Source organism: Onychomys torridus, chromosome 8, assembly GCF_903995425.1.
Source record: "Onychomys torridus chromosome 8, mOncTor1.1, whole genome shotgun sequence".
NCBI lineage: Eukaryota > Metazoa > Chordata > Mammalia > Rodentia > Cricetidae > Onychomys > Onychomys torridus.
Genome location: NC_050450.1, coordinates 102,832,751 through 102,844,977, shown reverse-complemented (window position 1 = coordinate 102,844,977; position 12,227 = coordinate 102,832,751). Strand labels below are relative to the sequence as shown.

The window sequence follows — 12,227 nt, the reverse complement described above, 5'->3', positions numbered from 1 at the left end:
CAGTGACCATGTTCAGCCAGATGCCAGCATCTCACAGCACTCTCCTCCTCACCTCTGGCTGTCGAATGCTGTCCTCTCCTTCTTCATTCCACAACGTTTTGAGCCATGAGGTAGGATGGGGGTGCCTTCTGGTAGGGCAGAGGTACCTTGGGATAGAATGGGGGTTTGATATAGATGTCCTATTTAGGGCTGAGCACTCAATTGACACTTTTTCTCAGCTCTTAGACCACAGCAGAAGGAAGCTTCTCCACCCCAGGCTGAGGGCAGCGCTAATCGGAGTTTATGGATATAGATATTTAGAGGGCAGTTTGACAGCATGTCTCATAAATAGATACACCTCACATGAAAGTACTCTTGGCACTTTGCTCTCCTCCAGATGCAGTGATAAAATATGGTCCACACTGACGATCCTCCTCTCTGATGTCACATTCCTGCTTTCTAACCTCCTTGGTGACAACCTCAACCTGGTATTTTTTATGCTGCCTTAAGGTTTTATCACATACATGCACATGGGTTTGCCCAGGGTGTATTGTTTAGTGTCTCTGTTTGGGATTTTATATAGACAGAGTTATACTTTTTTTTTCCTAGAGATAGGGTCTCACTACGGAGCCCTGGTCTAGAACTCACTTTATAGACCAAGCTGGCCTTTAACTCACAGAGATTCACCTGCACCAGATGCCTGTACCAGTGTTCCCCTCTTTTCCCCCAGTGTTCAGGAGTAAACCCAAAGCCTGACATGCAAACAAGCACTTTGTCACAGAGATATACCCCAGCCCTCTTCCTCTGTCTAACTATATATCTGTGTGTCTGTCTGATGGTGCGTCTGTCTCTATATCTCTCTCCCTTTCTCCTTCCTTCTTTCCTTCCTTCTTCCTTTCTTTCATTAGCAGGGCCTCACTGTGTAGCCCAGGCTAGTTTCCAGCTCCTACCCTCCTGCCTCAGCCTCCTCAGTTCTGGGGTTATAGGCATGTGCTACTGTGCCCAGTTCGCATGCCTCATTTCCAAGTCTTTGGTTTTACATTGGACATTGTTGTGTCTTGGAGGTCCATGCACACTGCTGTGTTGACACTGTAATGTGCATCTTGTTGTTATGCTCTGGCTGGCTGTGTTAGCACACTGTTACACAGTTTTCTTCTGCGGTTAAACACTTTAGAGCATCCTTTTCCTTTTCTTCTGCCTCCTTCCCTCTTCCTCCTCTTCCCACCCACCCCCATCCTGTGTTTGTGATGAAACAGATTACAGATGGATGACTCTGGTCGTAAGCATGTGTCCCAAAGGCCTGCTTTTTGTGTGGGTTCTGCAGATCCAATTCAAGTCCTTTTGCTCACACAGCAAACATTTCGTTGACTGATCTACCTCCCCAGTCACCTTTTATATATATATATCTTTTGATAAATGGCTTTTAATTATAATGTACCAAATTAGTCTACTGATTATACTTTTTGCCTCTCATTTAAGAAATTATAAACATCAAGCCAAGCACATATCTGTAATCCCAGCACTTGGGAGGTAGAGAGCTGAGAATCTGGTTTAGTCATCCTCAGCTATATCCTAAGTTCCAGTTCAGCATGGGCTCCATAGGACTCTGTGTCCAAAAACAAGCAGGGCCTGGAGAGATGGCTCAGCAGTTAGGACCACTGGCTACTATTCCAGAGGACCCAGGTTTGATACCCAGCACCCACATGGCAGCTGACACCTGTCTTTAACTCCAGATGATCCAACACGCTTTCTTGGCCTCTCTGAGCACTGTCATAGTGCAAAGACATGCACAGAGGCACAAACCTCCATGCACCTAAAGTAAGTGAGAGCATTTGTAAACAAACAAAGAAAAGTCTCAGAGAGGATGAAAAGGATGGAGACTTCAGAGCTTTGGGTGTATGCCTGGACCATATGGTGCTCCCAGCAGGCATGGGGACTGATCTAAAGTGCACAGATGGGCCTGTGGGGATGAGGTGAGGATCAGTCATCAGGGAAGATTCAGCTCTTCTGCCTGCTTGTGACTGGGCATGTGTAGTGTCATACCTTCAGGTCTTGGTGTCCTTCTAATAAGCAATGAGATGGTCCTAGATTAAGACCCTTTTCTGTAGCAGTTCAATGTCCTGGCTGCAGATTCTTTAAAACTCCTATTACAAGCTCGGCGGCGTTGGTGCATGCCTGTAATCCCAGCACTCGGGAGGCAGAGGCAGGTGGATCTCTGTGATTTAGAGGCCAGCCTGGTCTACAGAGCTAGTAGTCCAGAACAGGCTCCAAAGCTACAGAGAAACCCTGTCTCAACCCCCCCCCCACCAAAAAAAACCTCCTATTACTTGTCAGGTTCAATCTTTCTTCCCCTTGTGGTGGCTTTTCTGAGGTGGCTTAGGCCAGTAGATGGCAGTGTGTTCTTAATCTTTCCTTCATTCAGCATCGTTTATTAAATTAACTTTGTTTATTTTACATTCTGACCACAGTTCCCCCTCCCTCTACTCCTATTTTCTCTCCCCACCTCACTTCTATCCACCCCATAAACTCCTCCTCTGTTTGGCAGGCTTCCCATGGATCTCAACAAAGCCTGGCATATCAAGTTCAGGTAGCACTAAGCTCCTCTCCTTGCATTAAGGATGGGCGAGGCAACCAAGTATGAGAAGAGTTTTGCAAAAGGCAGCCAAAGCATAGGGACAGCCCCTACTCCCACTGCTATGAGTCACACAAGGAGACCAAGCCACATGACTATTACATATGTGTAGAAAGCCGAGGTCAGTCCGATGCAAGCTCCCTGGCTGTTGATCCAGACTCTGTGAGCTCCTATGAGCCCAGGTTAGTTGTTTCTGGGGATTCCCTTGTGCTGTCCTTGTCCCTCATGGCTGGGACAATCCTTCCTCCCTCTCTTCAGCAGGATTCCCCAACCTGGGACCCATGCTTGGCTGTGAGTCTCTGCACCTGTTTCCACCAGTTACTGGATAATGGCTCTCTGATGACCATTGGGGTAGTTGCCAGTCTATGAGCATGACAGAATATAAACCTCAGCCTAGAGTTTTTAGAGCTGCCAACATCCTCATTCAAACTCCCCTGTACACAGCCTCAATGATGCACCTTCAGGGTATTCTCCTTGGTGATTTCAAAGCCAGGCAAGTGGGCAATGAGGATTAACCATATTAAGTATATATATATATACTTAAATTTTCCTCCCATGAATTTGATACCAGGCTTACTCTTACTCTGTACCTATATCTATCGACATGTACAACTTGTCCTCTGGATTTAAACCAACTGCAGATTCCCACCACTTGGGAGGCTCACACTGTAGAGAGTTTGAAGACAACTTGGGGTACACAGCAAAACTCTGTCTTATAAAACAAAATAAGGGGTTGTGGATTCATCTCAGTGGGTAGAGTGCTTGCTGACATGCGTGAAACCTTGGGTTCAGTCCTCAGCCCCTCATAACACTGAGCATGGTGGTGATTACCTGGAATCCCAGCACTTTGGTGCTGGAGGAAGGAGGTTCAAGGCAGACTGAGCTGCATGAGACCTTGCCTCAAACCCAAACTCTCCCTCTTTCTCTGAGCAAACACCTGTGGCCCTAGTAGTCATTATGACAGGTGTCCCTAGCCAGAGAAATCTCTGCTCTGAGTTCATAGCATTGTTGCCCTAGGCTGAGCCTTCAGCGGTACCCCTCACCACTGGGCTAGCCTGGGCTGCCTTGTGCTCCCTCATTACTGCAGACAAGCTACCTATGGTTGCTCTCCTCTCCCATGATGCCCTGCACTCACATGTGTTCCAGTTGAGCAGAGGGGTTTGTTGTGTTCTGTAGTTTGCATCTGTCTCTACTATCCAGTCTATCTGTGTCTCCCCTTGGGAGTCTTCCCACCCATCTCTCAAGTTCAGATCTAGCCTTGAATCTATGCAGCAGAGGAAGTTCCCTGTTCATCCAGCTGCACCACACGTACGATAACTTGGTCTTCTTAAAGACTGACATCCTCTTTCTCTAAATAAGCACAATCGAGAAGTTGTCAGGGAAGTGAATGAGAGAGACCTAAAGGAAATTCAGGCTGAGCTTCAAGTCCTTGCAGGGTGTTGGCATCTGTCACCACCATGGCCAGGAGAGGAGACAGGACCATGTGGCTGTTCCCTGCTCTGCTCCTCTTCCTCCCAGGTAAGTATCTGGGGCTAAGACATCAGTGTCAGTGGGGCAGGACACAGAGTCTGCCCTGGGTTAGAGAAAACAGGAAAGGCTAATTCATTCATCAGCTGCTTACTCCCTAAATAAAAGGCAAATCTTTGGCATCTGATGGATCCTATGAGTGCGTCAGGAAAACAAAACCAAAATTTACAAAACCTTCCAGAGTGTGTTTCTCAATCCTGATGCTCCACAATGGAGGATGAGTGAATAAACAAACTAATTCTTTTAAAACATGTTTATAGCTTTATATCTGGTACCTTGAAATAGGATCTCACTGCAGTCTAGGGTGAGCCTGAACTTGTGATCCTCTGGCCTCTACCTTCTGAGTGTTGGGATTTCTAGGATGCACCTCAATTTCCAGTTACATTCTGATTTTTAATTGACACAGTAATTAAACATACTTATAGGCGTGTGGTAGTGCATGCCTTTAATGCCAGCACTGAGAAGACAGAGGTAGGTGGACGTCTGTGAGTTCAAGGCCAGTCTGGTCTACACAGGGAGACCTGTCTCAAAAAGAAAAAAGAAACTGATAGATACAATGTGCTATTTGCACTTGTGTATATAGGTTGTGATGGTCAGATACGGGTAGCTGACCATCCATCACAGGAGTCTGTCATTTCTTTGTACTAGAGGCATTTGAGATCTTCTCTATGAAGTAATTCAAAATATTGAATTGTCAACCATATTTCTCAGCTGTGTTGTACACCACTAGACGTTGTCACTCTCACCAAAGGACCCCACATCCTAAGCGCTCTCTCGCTCTCTCTCTCTCTCTCTCTCTCTCCCCCCCCCCCTTTCTTTCCTGTCACCCTTCCCAGGCTGATAACAGCTATTCTTTTCACTTTTTTGAAGTGAACTTTTGATAATTTGAAAAAAATATGTGTCATGAAGTATATTCACATGTAAATGTTTAGTGTGTGTATATGTATGCTCAGGTACATGTATGTGGGTGCACACATAGATGTGGAAGCCAAAGATTAGCCTTGGATACCTTTATCACTCTCCACCTTGTTTTTGAGACAGGGTCTTCCACTGAATCTGGACCACAGTGACTCATCTATGTGTCCAGTGATCCTCAGGGATCCTCCTGGCTCTGGCTCCCAGCTCTGAGGGCTACAGACTCACCCCACCTCACCTGGCTTTTCCCAAGTGCTCTGGGAATCCAGACTCGGGTTCTCCTGCTTCTGCAGCAAACACTTTACTGATCTGTCCATCTCTCCATCCCCTAGACCCAGAGAATAACTTTTTAGCTTCCACATATAAATAGAAACATGTAGTAGTGTCTTTCTAAGTCTGGTTTACTTCACCTCCCAATCCCATCCCTGGGCTGCAAATGATGGAATTCAGTCCTTCTACACTGCTACTCCACTGCATTTATGTACCACACTTTCTGATCCATCCATCCACATTGAGGCTGATCCTGTGCCATGGCTGTTGTGAATCTGCTGCAGGAAACACAGGGGGAAGAATCACTGCAGTACACTCATGAATTCTCTGGGCTCTGGGCTTGCTTTCTATCACTGTGAAATAGACCATGGCCAAGAACAGCTGGGGGGGTGGTTGTTTACTTACATGTCCGGATCACAGTCCATCATGGAGAGAATCCAGAGCTGGAGCTCAAGCAGGGCAGGAACCTGGAGGCAGGAACTGAAGCAGAGATCCTGGAGGAGTGCTGCTTTCTGGCTTGCTCCCCAAGGCTCGTTCAGCCTGCTCTTTTTCACTATCCAGGACTGACACCACCCACAGTGGACTAGACCTCCCCACATCAAGAAAATGCCCCCACAGACTTGCCTACAGGCCCCACCTGATGGAGGCATCTTTTCAATTGATGTCTTTCTTTCTGCATGCCCCAAGATGGAGTCAGGTTGACAAGAAGTATCTAACCCAGGCCTTATCCCCAAGTGTGGTTGCTGGCTTATGTGGCAGTTCTATGCTTTTTGAGGAACTTCCACACTTTTTCCCACAGATGTCTAATTTACATTCCAACCCACAGCATGTGAGACTGTCCCACATGCACATCTACAGTTATTATATTTTGTCTTTTTGGTAATGTCCATTCTGACTGGGGGATGATGACAGCTCTCTGTGATCCTGATTTGCATCAATCTCCCTGACAATTAGTGAAATGGAGCATTTATTCATATATTTATTGACCATTTGTATCTCCTTTGAGAACTGTGTGCTGTTCATCTGCTCATACGTGTGTAGGTGTGAGCAAGTGTGCATGCACAACTTTATCTTATTTTTTTGGGGAGGGGACATGGTCTCACTATGTAGCTCCAGCTGGCCTGCAACTCTTTTTGTCAACCAAGCTGGCCTTGAACTCACAGAGATCTGCCTGCCGATGCCTCCTGAGTGCTGGCATTAAAGCATGCACCACCATACCCTACTCCCACCTTTATGTTTTGAGACAGGGTTCCTCTCTGAAACTGAAGCTGGCTTGGATGGCCAAGGAGCTTCCAGAATCCTCTATCTCTACTGACTACTGTAGACGTAATTCCAAACAGTCTTATTAAATAAGAAACACAGAGCCAAATAAAGAATTAAAAGCCCAAGAGATCAGAGCACTAGGGAATAGCCTTTAGCTTACCAGCTGCTGCCTTCCTTCCCCTGAGAAAGACCTACTTCCTGTGTGTCTGTATTTTTTATTCACTTTCTGTTCTGCCTTCTCATTGGTTCTAAACCCAACCACATGACTTCTTTGTCATTGCCTGTCTATACAGACCTCCAGGTCTCTATGGTTGGTACTTGGATAAAAGGTGTGTATCACCAAGCTGGCTATGTCCTTGAACACACAGAGATCTGCCTGCTGTGATCAGGATTAAGGGCATGTGCTACCACTGCCAGACTTCTGCTAAATGGCTTGCTATTAGCTCTGAGCCTCAGGCAACTTTATTTATTAACATACAAATAAAATCACATTTTAGCACAAATAAAATATCACTGTAGTCTACCTCTGTGCTGAGCTCTAGGAACACACCAGCACTCCTGACATTTACATGGTTGCCGGGAACACACACTCAGGTTCTTCATGCTTAGACTAACACAGCAGGTGTTTTGCTGACTAAGCCTTCACCACAGCGCCTCAGTAGATCATTTTCTATTAGATTATGACTGCTGGTGGACTCTTGAGTTGAATTCTTGCTCATATAGTCTGGAAATTAACCTCTTGTCAGATGCATGGTCTGAAAAGATGCTCTTCCAGGCTGGAATCTCTCTCTCTTTGTTGGTTGAGTCATTTTAGTTTGAAATAATTACATTTAGTAATTTTTGTTTTCTTACCTGTGCCATGAGGAACACACTTCGGTGTTATTGTCGTTGTTGTTGTTGATCTAATACCCTGAAGGGCTTCCTTTACTAGTTTTAAAGCAGGTATTTATTTTGTTTGTTTTGTGCTTCCTATGTAAGTACCCCCCTACACACACACACACACACACACACACACACACACACATACACACACACACACACACACACACACATACACACACACACACACACACACACACACACACATACACACACACACACACACCCTAGAGACTGCTGGACTACCTGACGTGGCCTCTGCATGGCCACAGAATGTAATGTCTTCAGATGGACCTTCTGAGGGTCATGGGTACTGAAATGAACTCAGGATCACATCCTATGCACAGTTCCTTCTGACACTTCCTCTGCTCCAGGATAACACAAAGATGGTTGCAAAAGGATCCTTTGAAATATACTTTTATTGTCCATTGGGGAATGAAGAGGTGTGGATGACAAGAAGTCATGATTGGTCAGTAACTGTAACTGGGCCCTTCAGCCATTTTTTTTTCTTGAGTCTTTGACCAGGAGAGTGGCGATAATCTGTCTTGAGAAAGGGATTGCTCTTGATTGATATTAAGTTGTGAACTCTTTTCAGCACAGGATATTGTGTCCCATTCTTGGAAGGGGAAATCAGTGGTCCACAGGTTTGTATTTTCCAGGCTGCTCCACTGCTCAGGATCCAATCACAGGTCCAAACATGGTGAGTGAGCATGGCTCCTTGACTGTGCGGTGTCCTTATGACTCATCCTGGAAGAATAATAGAAAGTACTGGTGCCGAGGAGCTGATTGGAGTACATGTAAGATCCTCATTGAAACTGATACATCAGAGCAGTTGGTGAAGAAGGACCGTGTGTCCATCAGGGACGACCAGACCGACTTCATCGTCACAGTGACCATGGAGGACCTGAGGATAAGCGATGCTGGCACTTACTGGTGTGCAATTGAGAAAATTGGACATGATCCCCATTTTGAAGTTAATGTCAACATTGACCCAGGTAAGAAAAAATTCCAGAAGATCCTGGCTGGGGTGAGGAATCAGGGACCCTGAACTCATTATTATAAAAGTCTTACTGGGAAAGATAAACACAGTCAACTCTGCTGGTTCTGTTTTCTACTGAGATAAAGGTGAGGGGAGGGAGGCATTGTTTTTCTGCTCCCACATGTGTGTCTTGCTTATTCTTATTTGTACAGATCTGGGGACTGAACTCAGAACCTCAGGTGTGCTAGCCAAGCACTCTACCCCTGAACTGAACTCCCACCCTGAACCCCATCCCATTAACATAAAATAGATGAAGCCACAGAAGCTCTATTTCTGCATAAGATAGAGTGATAAGGATCAGATTTGTGTCTGTTGAAACTACAATAAAGAAAATAGACAAAATTGGAGCTGGAGAGATGGCTTAGTGATTAAGAGCACTGGCTGCTTTTCCAGAGGACTGGGTTTGGATCCCTAGGGCAGCTCACAACCATCTTCAACTCCAGTTCCTGGGGATCTGATGGCCTCTTCTGGCCTCCATGGACACGACGGGCACATTGTGCCCATACATATGGTGCACATAGATATGGGCAAGCAAACATCCATAGACATATAAATAAATATTTTTTAAAATAGACAAATATTGCAAAACTGGAGTTTTTCTGCATATTGCACACCAGGCAGTAATGAGTGAGCCATGAAGGAAACAAGTTTTAAAGGGGGGCTGCTTTGCTCCCCACATAATCTTTCTTTAGAAAAGTATTAATGTGAAGGTTTGGATGATGACTGGAGAGCAAATTCCTTAATTCCTAGTGGGAAATGATCAGGCCATACACAGAGCTGGACTGTCCACAGGAGGAGTGAACCATGTTCTGTTTGTATCTTTAGCCCCAGAAACTTCAACTAAAATAATGTCAATCATGGCCCCAGATCTGACATCCACAGAATCAACCATGGAGAACACTGTCAACTATGGAGAGACTCAAACTGGCACCCTCACCTGGTAAGCAAAGCTGGACCCCAGCAGCTCTTTCATCACTAGGCTGTCCCTGTGGCCTCTCCCCTGGATAAAACACAAGATGCCCAGGACTCCCAAGATCCATGAAAACCTTTCATTTCTAGCCTATTTATAAACCAAGCATTACATGGCTATATTTATAATTTTGAAAAAGTCACTTATCTGAATACCAAATTGGCATGGCCATCTTGTAATTTTATTTGCTAAACTCAGTAATGATCTTAGAGGGACACTGGGGCTGCTGTATTCTGGTGTCAAAGTTTGAGGTGGACTTCCCAACCCTTTTACCTTTTAGTATACCAAGATTTTCCTTCTAAGCCTCAGTTACAGGAAGGCAACATTTTTATCTGAGTGGCAAAAGAGACTGAGCCTGGACTTTGGTGTCTCCCCATGTGTCCCCCAGAGGGCAGGACAGAGGGCCATGGTTGGGTCTCCTCTGAGTTAGAAGAGATTCTTCTCCCATCATATCCTGCTCTAGCTTCATAAACAAATCTTGTTCCAATGCAACTTTGCCAAGAGCCAGCGTGGGGTCTACACAGTGCAGAAGAGGTTAATGGGAAGCTGAGGGCTGTGCTGTGACCAGTATTATGCTCGTCACTCTTGAAGGTGTCCAGAGGAATTCCCAGTACCTTATTCCCAGCTACTTTTGGCTTAATTCCTTCCCAGACTGTTGGGGTCAAGTCTCCAGGTCAAGAACACAGATAAAACACAAGTCCACACATCCCCCTATAGCCAAGGCAGAGGTCACCTCACTAACCTTCCCTGAGAACTGTCCCTCAGGTCTTATCTAGTCCATCCCCACCTCTATTGTGTTCTTTCTGCCCACCAAATCTTAAGGTAGAAAAACATGTCTCAAAACATTCCAACCTTGTAAGCTATCTTGAGGATTACTTTTTAATTTTTCTTTCTCTCCTAGTGCTTTGGAAGTGTTTTTGTTATTTGTTTTGCAAGTGGATGGAGTGTTAGTTATGGAGAGACAGAGGGTATGAGGCTCATGAAATGTATAGAGTTTAAGAGATTGTAGAGCATGGACAGAGCTCAGTCCTGGGAAACATGTCAGGACATCCGATGCATGGTCTGACAAGTGGCAGCTCTTCCATCTTCCAGGAACACGTTCATGCCAACCTGTGACTCACAGAGTGTCTGCAGTTGTAGATTCTTTCCATGGGCTGAGGATGGACTTGTGTTGGGACAAAGGAGAAATCAAGGAGAGTCAAGGAGGGAGATGGAGTCCTGGGAAGGGGATGAGGATGACAGAGGTGGGGAAGGGGGGATCAATACTGTTCAGGGCCTCACGGTCCCACAGGGTATAATAAAGGAACATGAAGAACTACAGCATCAGTGTCAACTCCAATGTGACAGAGCAGAAGCAGCCACCAACCAGTTCTTGATGTAGTGTACCCAAGTCTCCTAAGATGTATGTCAGCTCTCACACAGGCAGTGATGAGGTTGGACATCTGGGTGAAGAATGTAGCAGAAGCCAAGGTCAAAAGGTCAGGGATCAGGGAAGCCTGCAGCCTGACTGGAATGCAGACTAGATGAGGAGGACTTCTGGGAGACCAGCTGTCAGGGGGCCAGGGTTGGGGTTTTGTCCTGACCTATTGAAGGGTCCCTTGTAGGAGGGAGTGAGGAATTTGAGAAACGCTAGACATGAAATACAGAAGTCGGATGAAGGAAAAAGAAACACAGGATAGCCTTAGGAGGGCTCTGGGTCAATGTGTTTGTTTCTAATGATCTTTTAATACACTAGCAAGGGGAGAGGCAAAAGACCTCCCCCTTTCAAGATCAAAGCACAAGGTACAGCCACGTGTAGACCCTTCCAAACATCTGGTAACCCATGCCCCATGGCAAAGTATCTTGTGATTAGGCCTTGAAGTATAAGACGCTGGTGAACCATGCCTTTGCACCCTATTATGCAGCCTTGGAGGGCAACATAAACTCTGACCCTCTAACCTTGAGTCAAACCACAAGTTGAAATCTTTGTGGGCTCGCACAACCAGCCAAATAGAGAAGGGAATGGTTTAAGAAGAGAGGTGGGAAATCAGGCAAAGCTTCCCCAGGCAGGAGCTGAGCCTACAGACAGCACGACCTGCCACACACTTGCAGGGAGGCCATCCTGCTTGCATCCAGGTCTGTCCTTCTTCTGGCCACTGAAGGCTACGACATGGACACGCGGAAGCCTGAGACCTCTATGCCAGGTGACACCTTACTTTCTGTCTCCTTCATTTCCTGCAGGTCCCTGCTGAGCAGCATCTACTTCAAGCTCCTGGTCTTTGTGGAGGTGCCCCTGCTCCTGGGCATGCTCAGTGCCATCCTCTGGGTGAACAGGCCTCAGAGGTTCTCTGGGGGAGGTGAAATTGGTTAAGAGAGAAACACCTTCTAAAAAACAGAAAATAATACCTCTCTCCCTGGTGTGTGTGTGTGTGTGTGTGTGTGTGTGTGTACATATTGTGGGTGCATATGTGTACATAGAGGACACATTCAGGTGTTATTCCACTAATGTCTGTGACAGGGTTTCTCATTGACCTGGACCTTTGCTAAGTAAGCCAGGCTAGCTGGTGGGGAACTCCAGGGACCTACCTGACTCTACCTCCTATCTGTACAAGCACACAAAACTGCCCCACCTTTAAAACACACACACACACACACACACACACACACACACACACACACACACACACACACACACACACACACACACACACACACACACACACACACACGACAAAACAAAATAAAAACCCATAGGCTGTGGTGATTACACTCAT

The 12,227-nt window shown here is 46.0% G+C and overlaps 1 protein-coding gene across 1 annotated transcript; it reads left to right on the top strand.

Moving 5' to 3' along the window:
- Nucleotides 1-4,030: 4,030 nt before the first annotated feature.
- Cd300ld (CD300 molecule like family member d) lies at nt 4,031-11,889 on the top strand. The gene is made up of 4 exons (XM_036194569.1): nt 4,031-4,129; nt 8,125-8,460; nt 9,330-9,444; nt 11,695-11,889. The coding sequence occupies exons 1-4, from the start codon at nt 4,069-4,071 to the stop codon at nt 11,822-11,824; spliced, it is 642 nt and encodes a 213-aa protein (XP_036050462.1). The 5' UTR covers nt 4,031-4,068; the 3' UTR covers nt 11,825-11,889.
- The last annotated feature ends 338 nt before the right edge of the window (nt 11,890-12,227 follow it).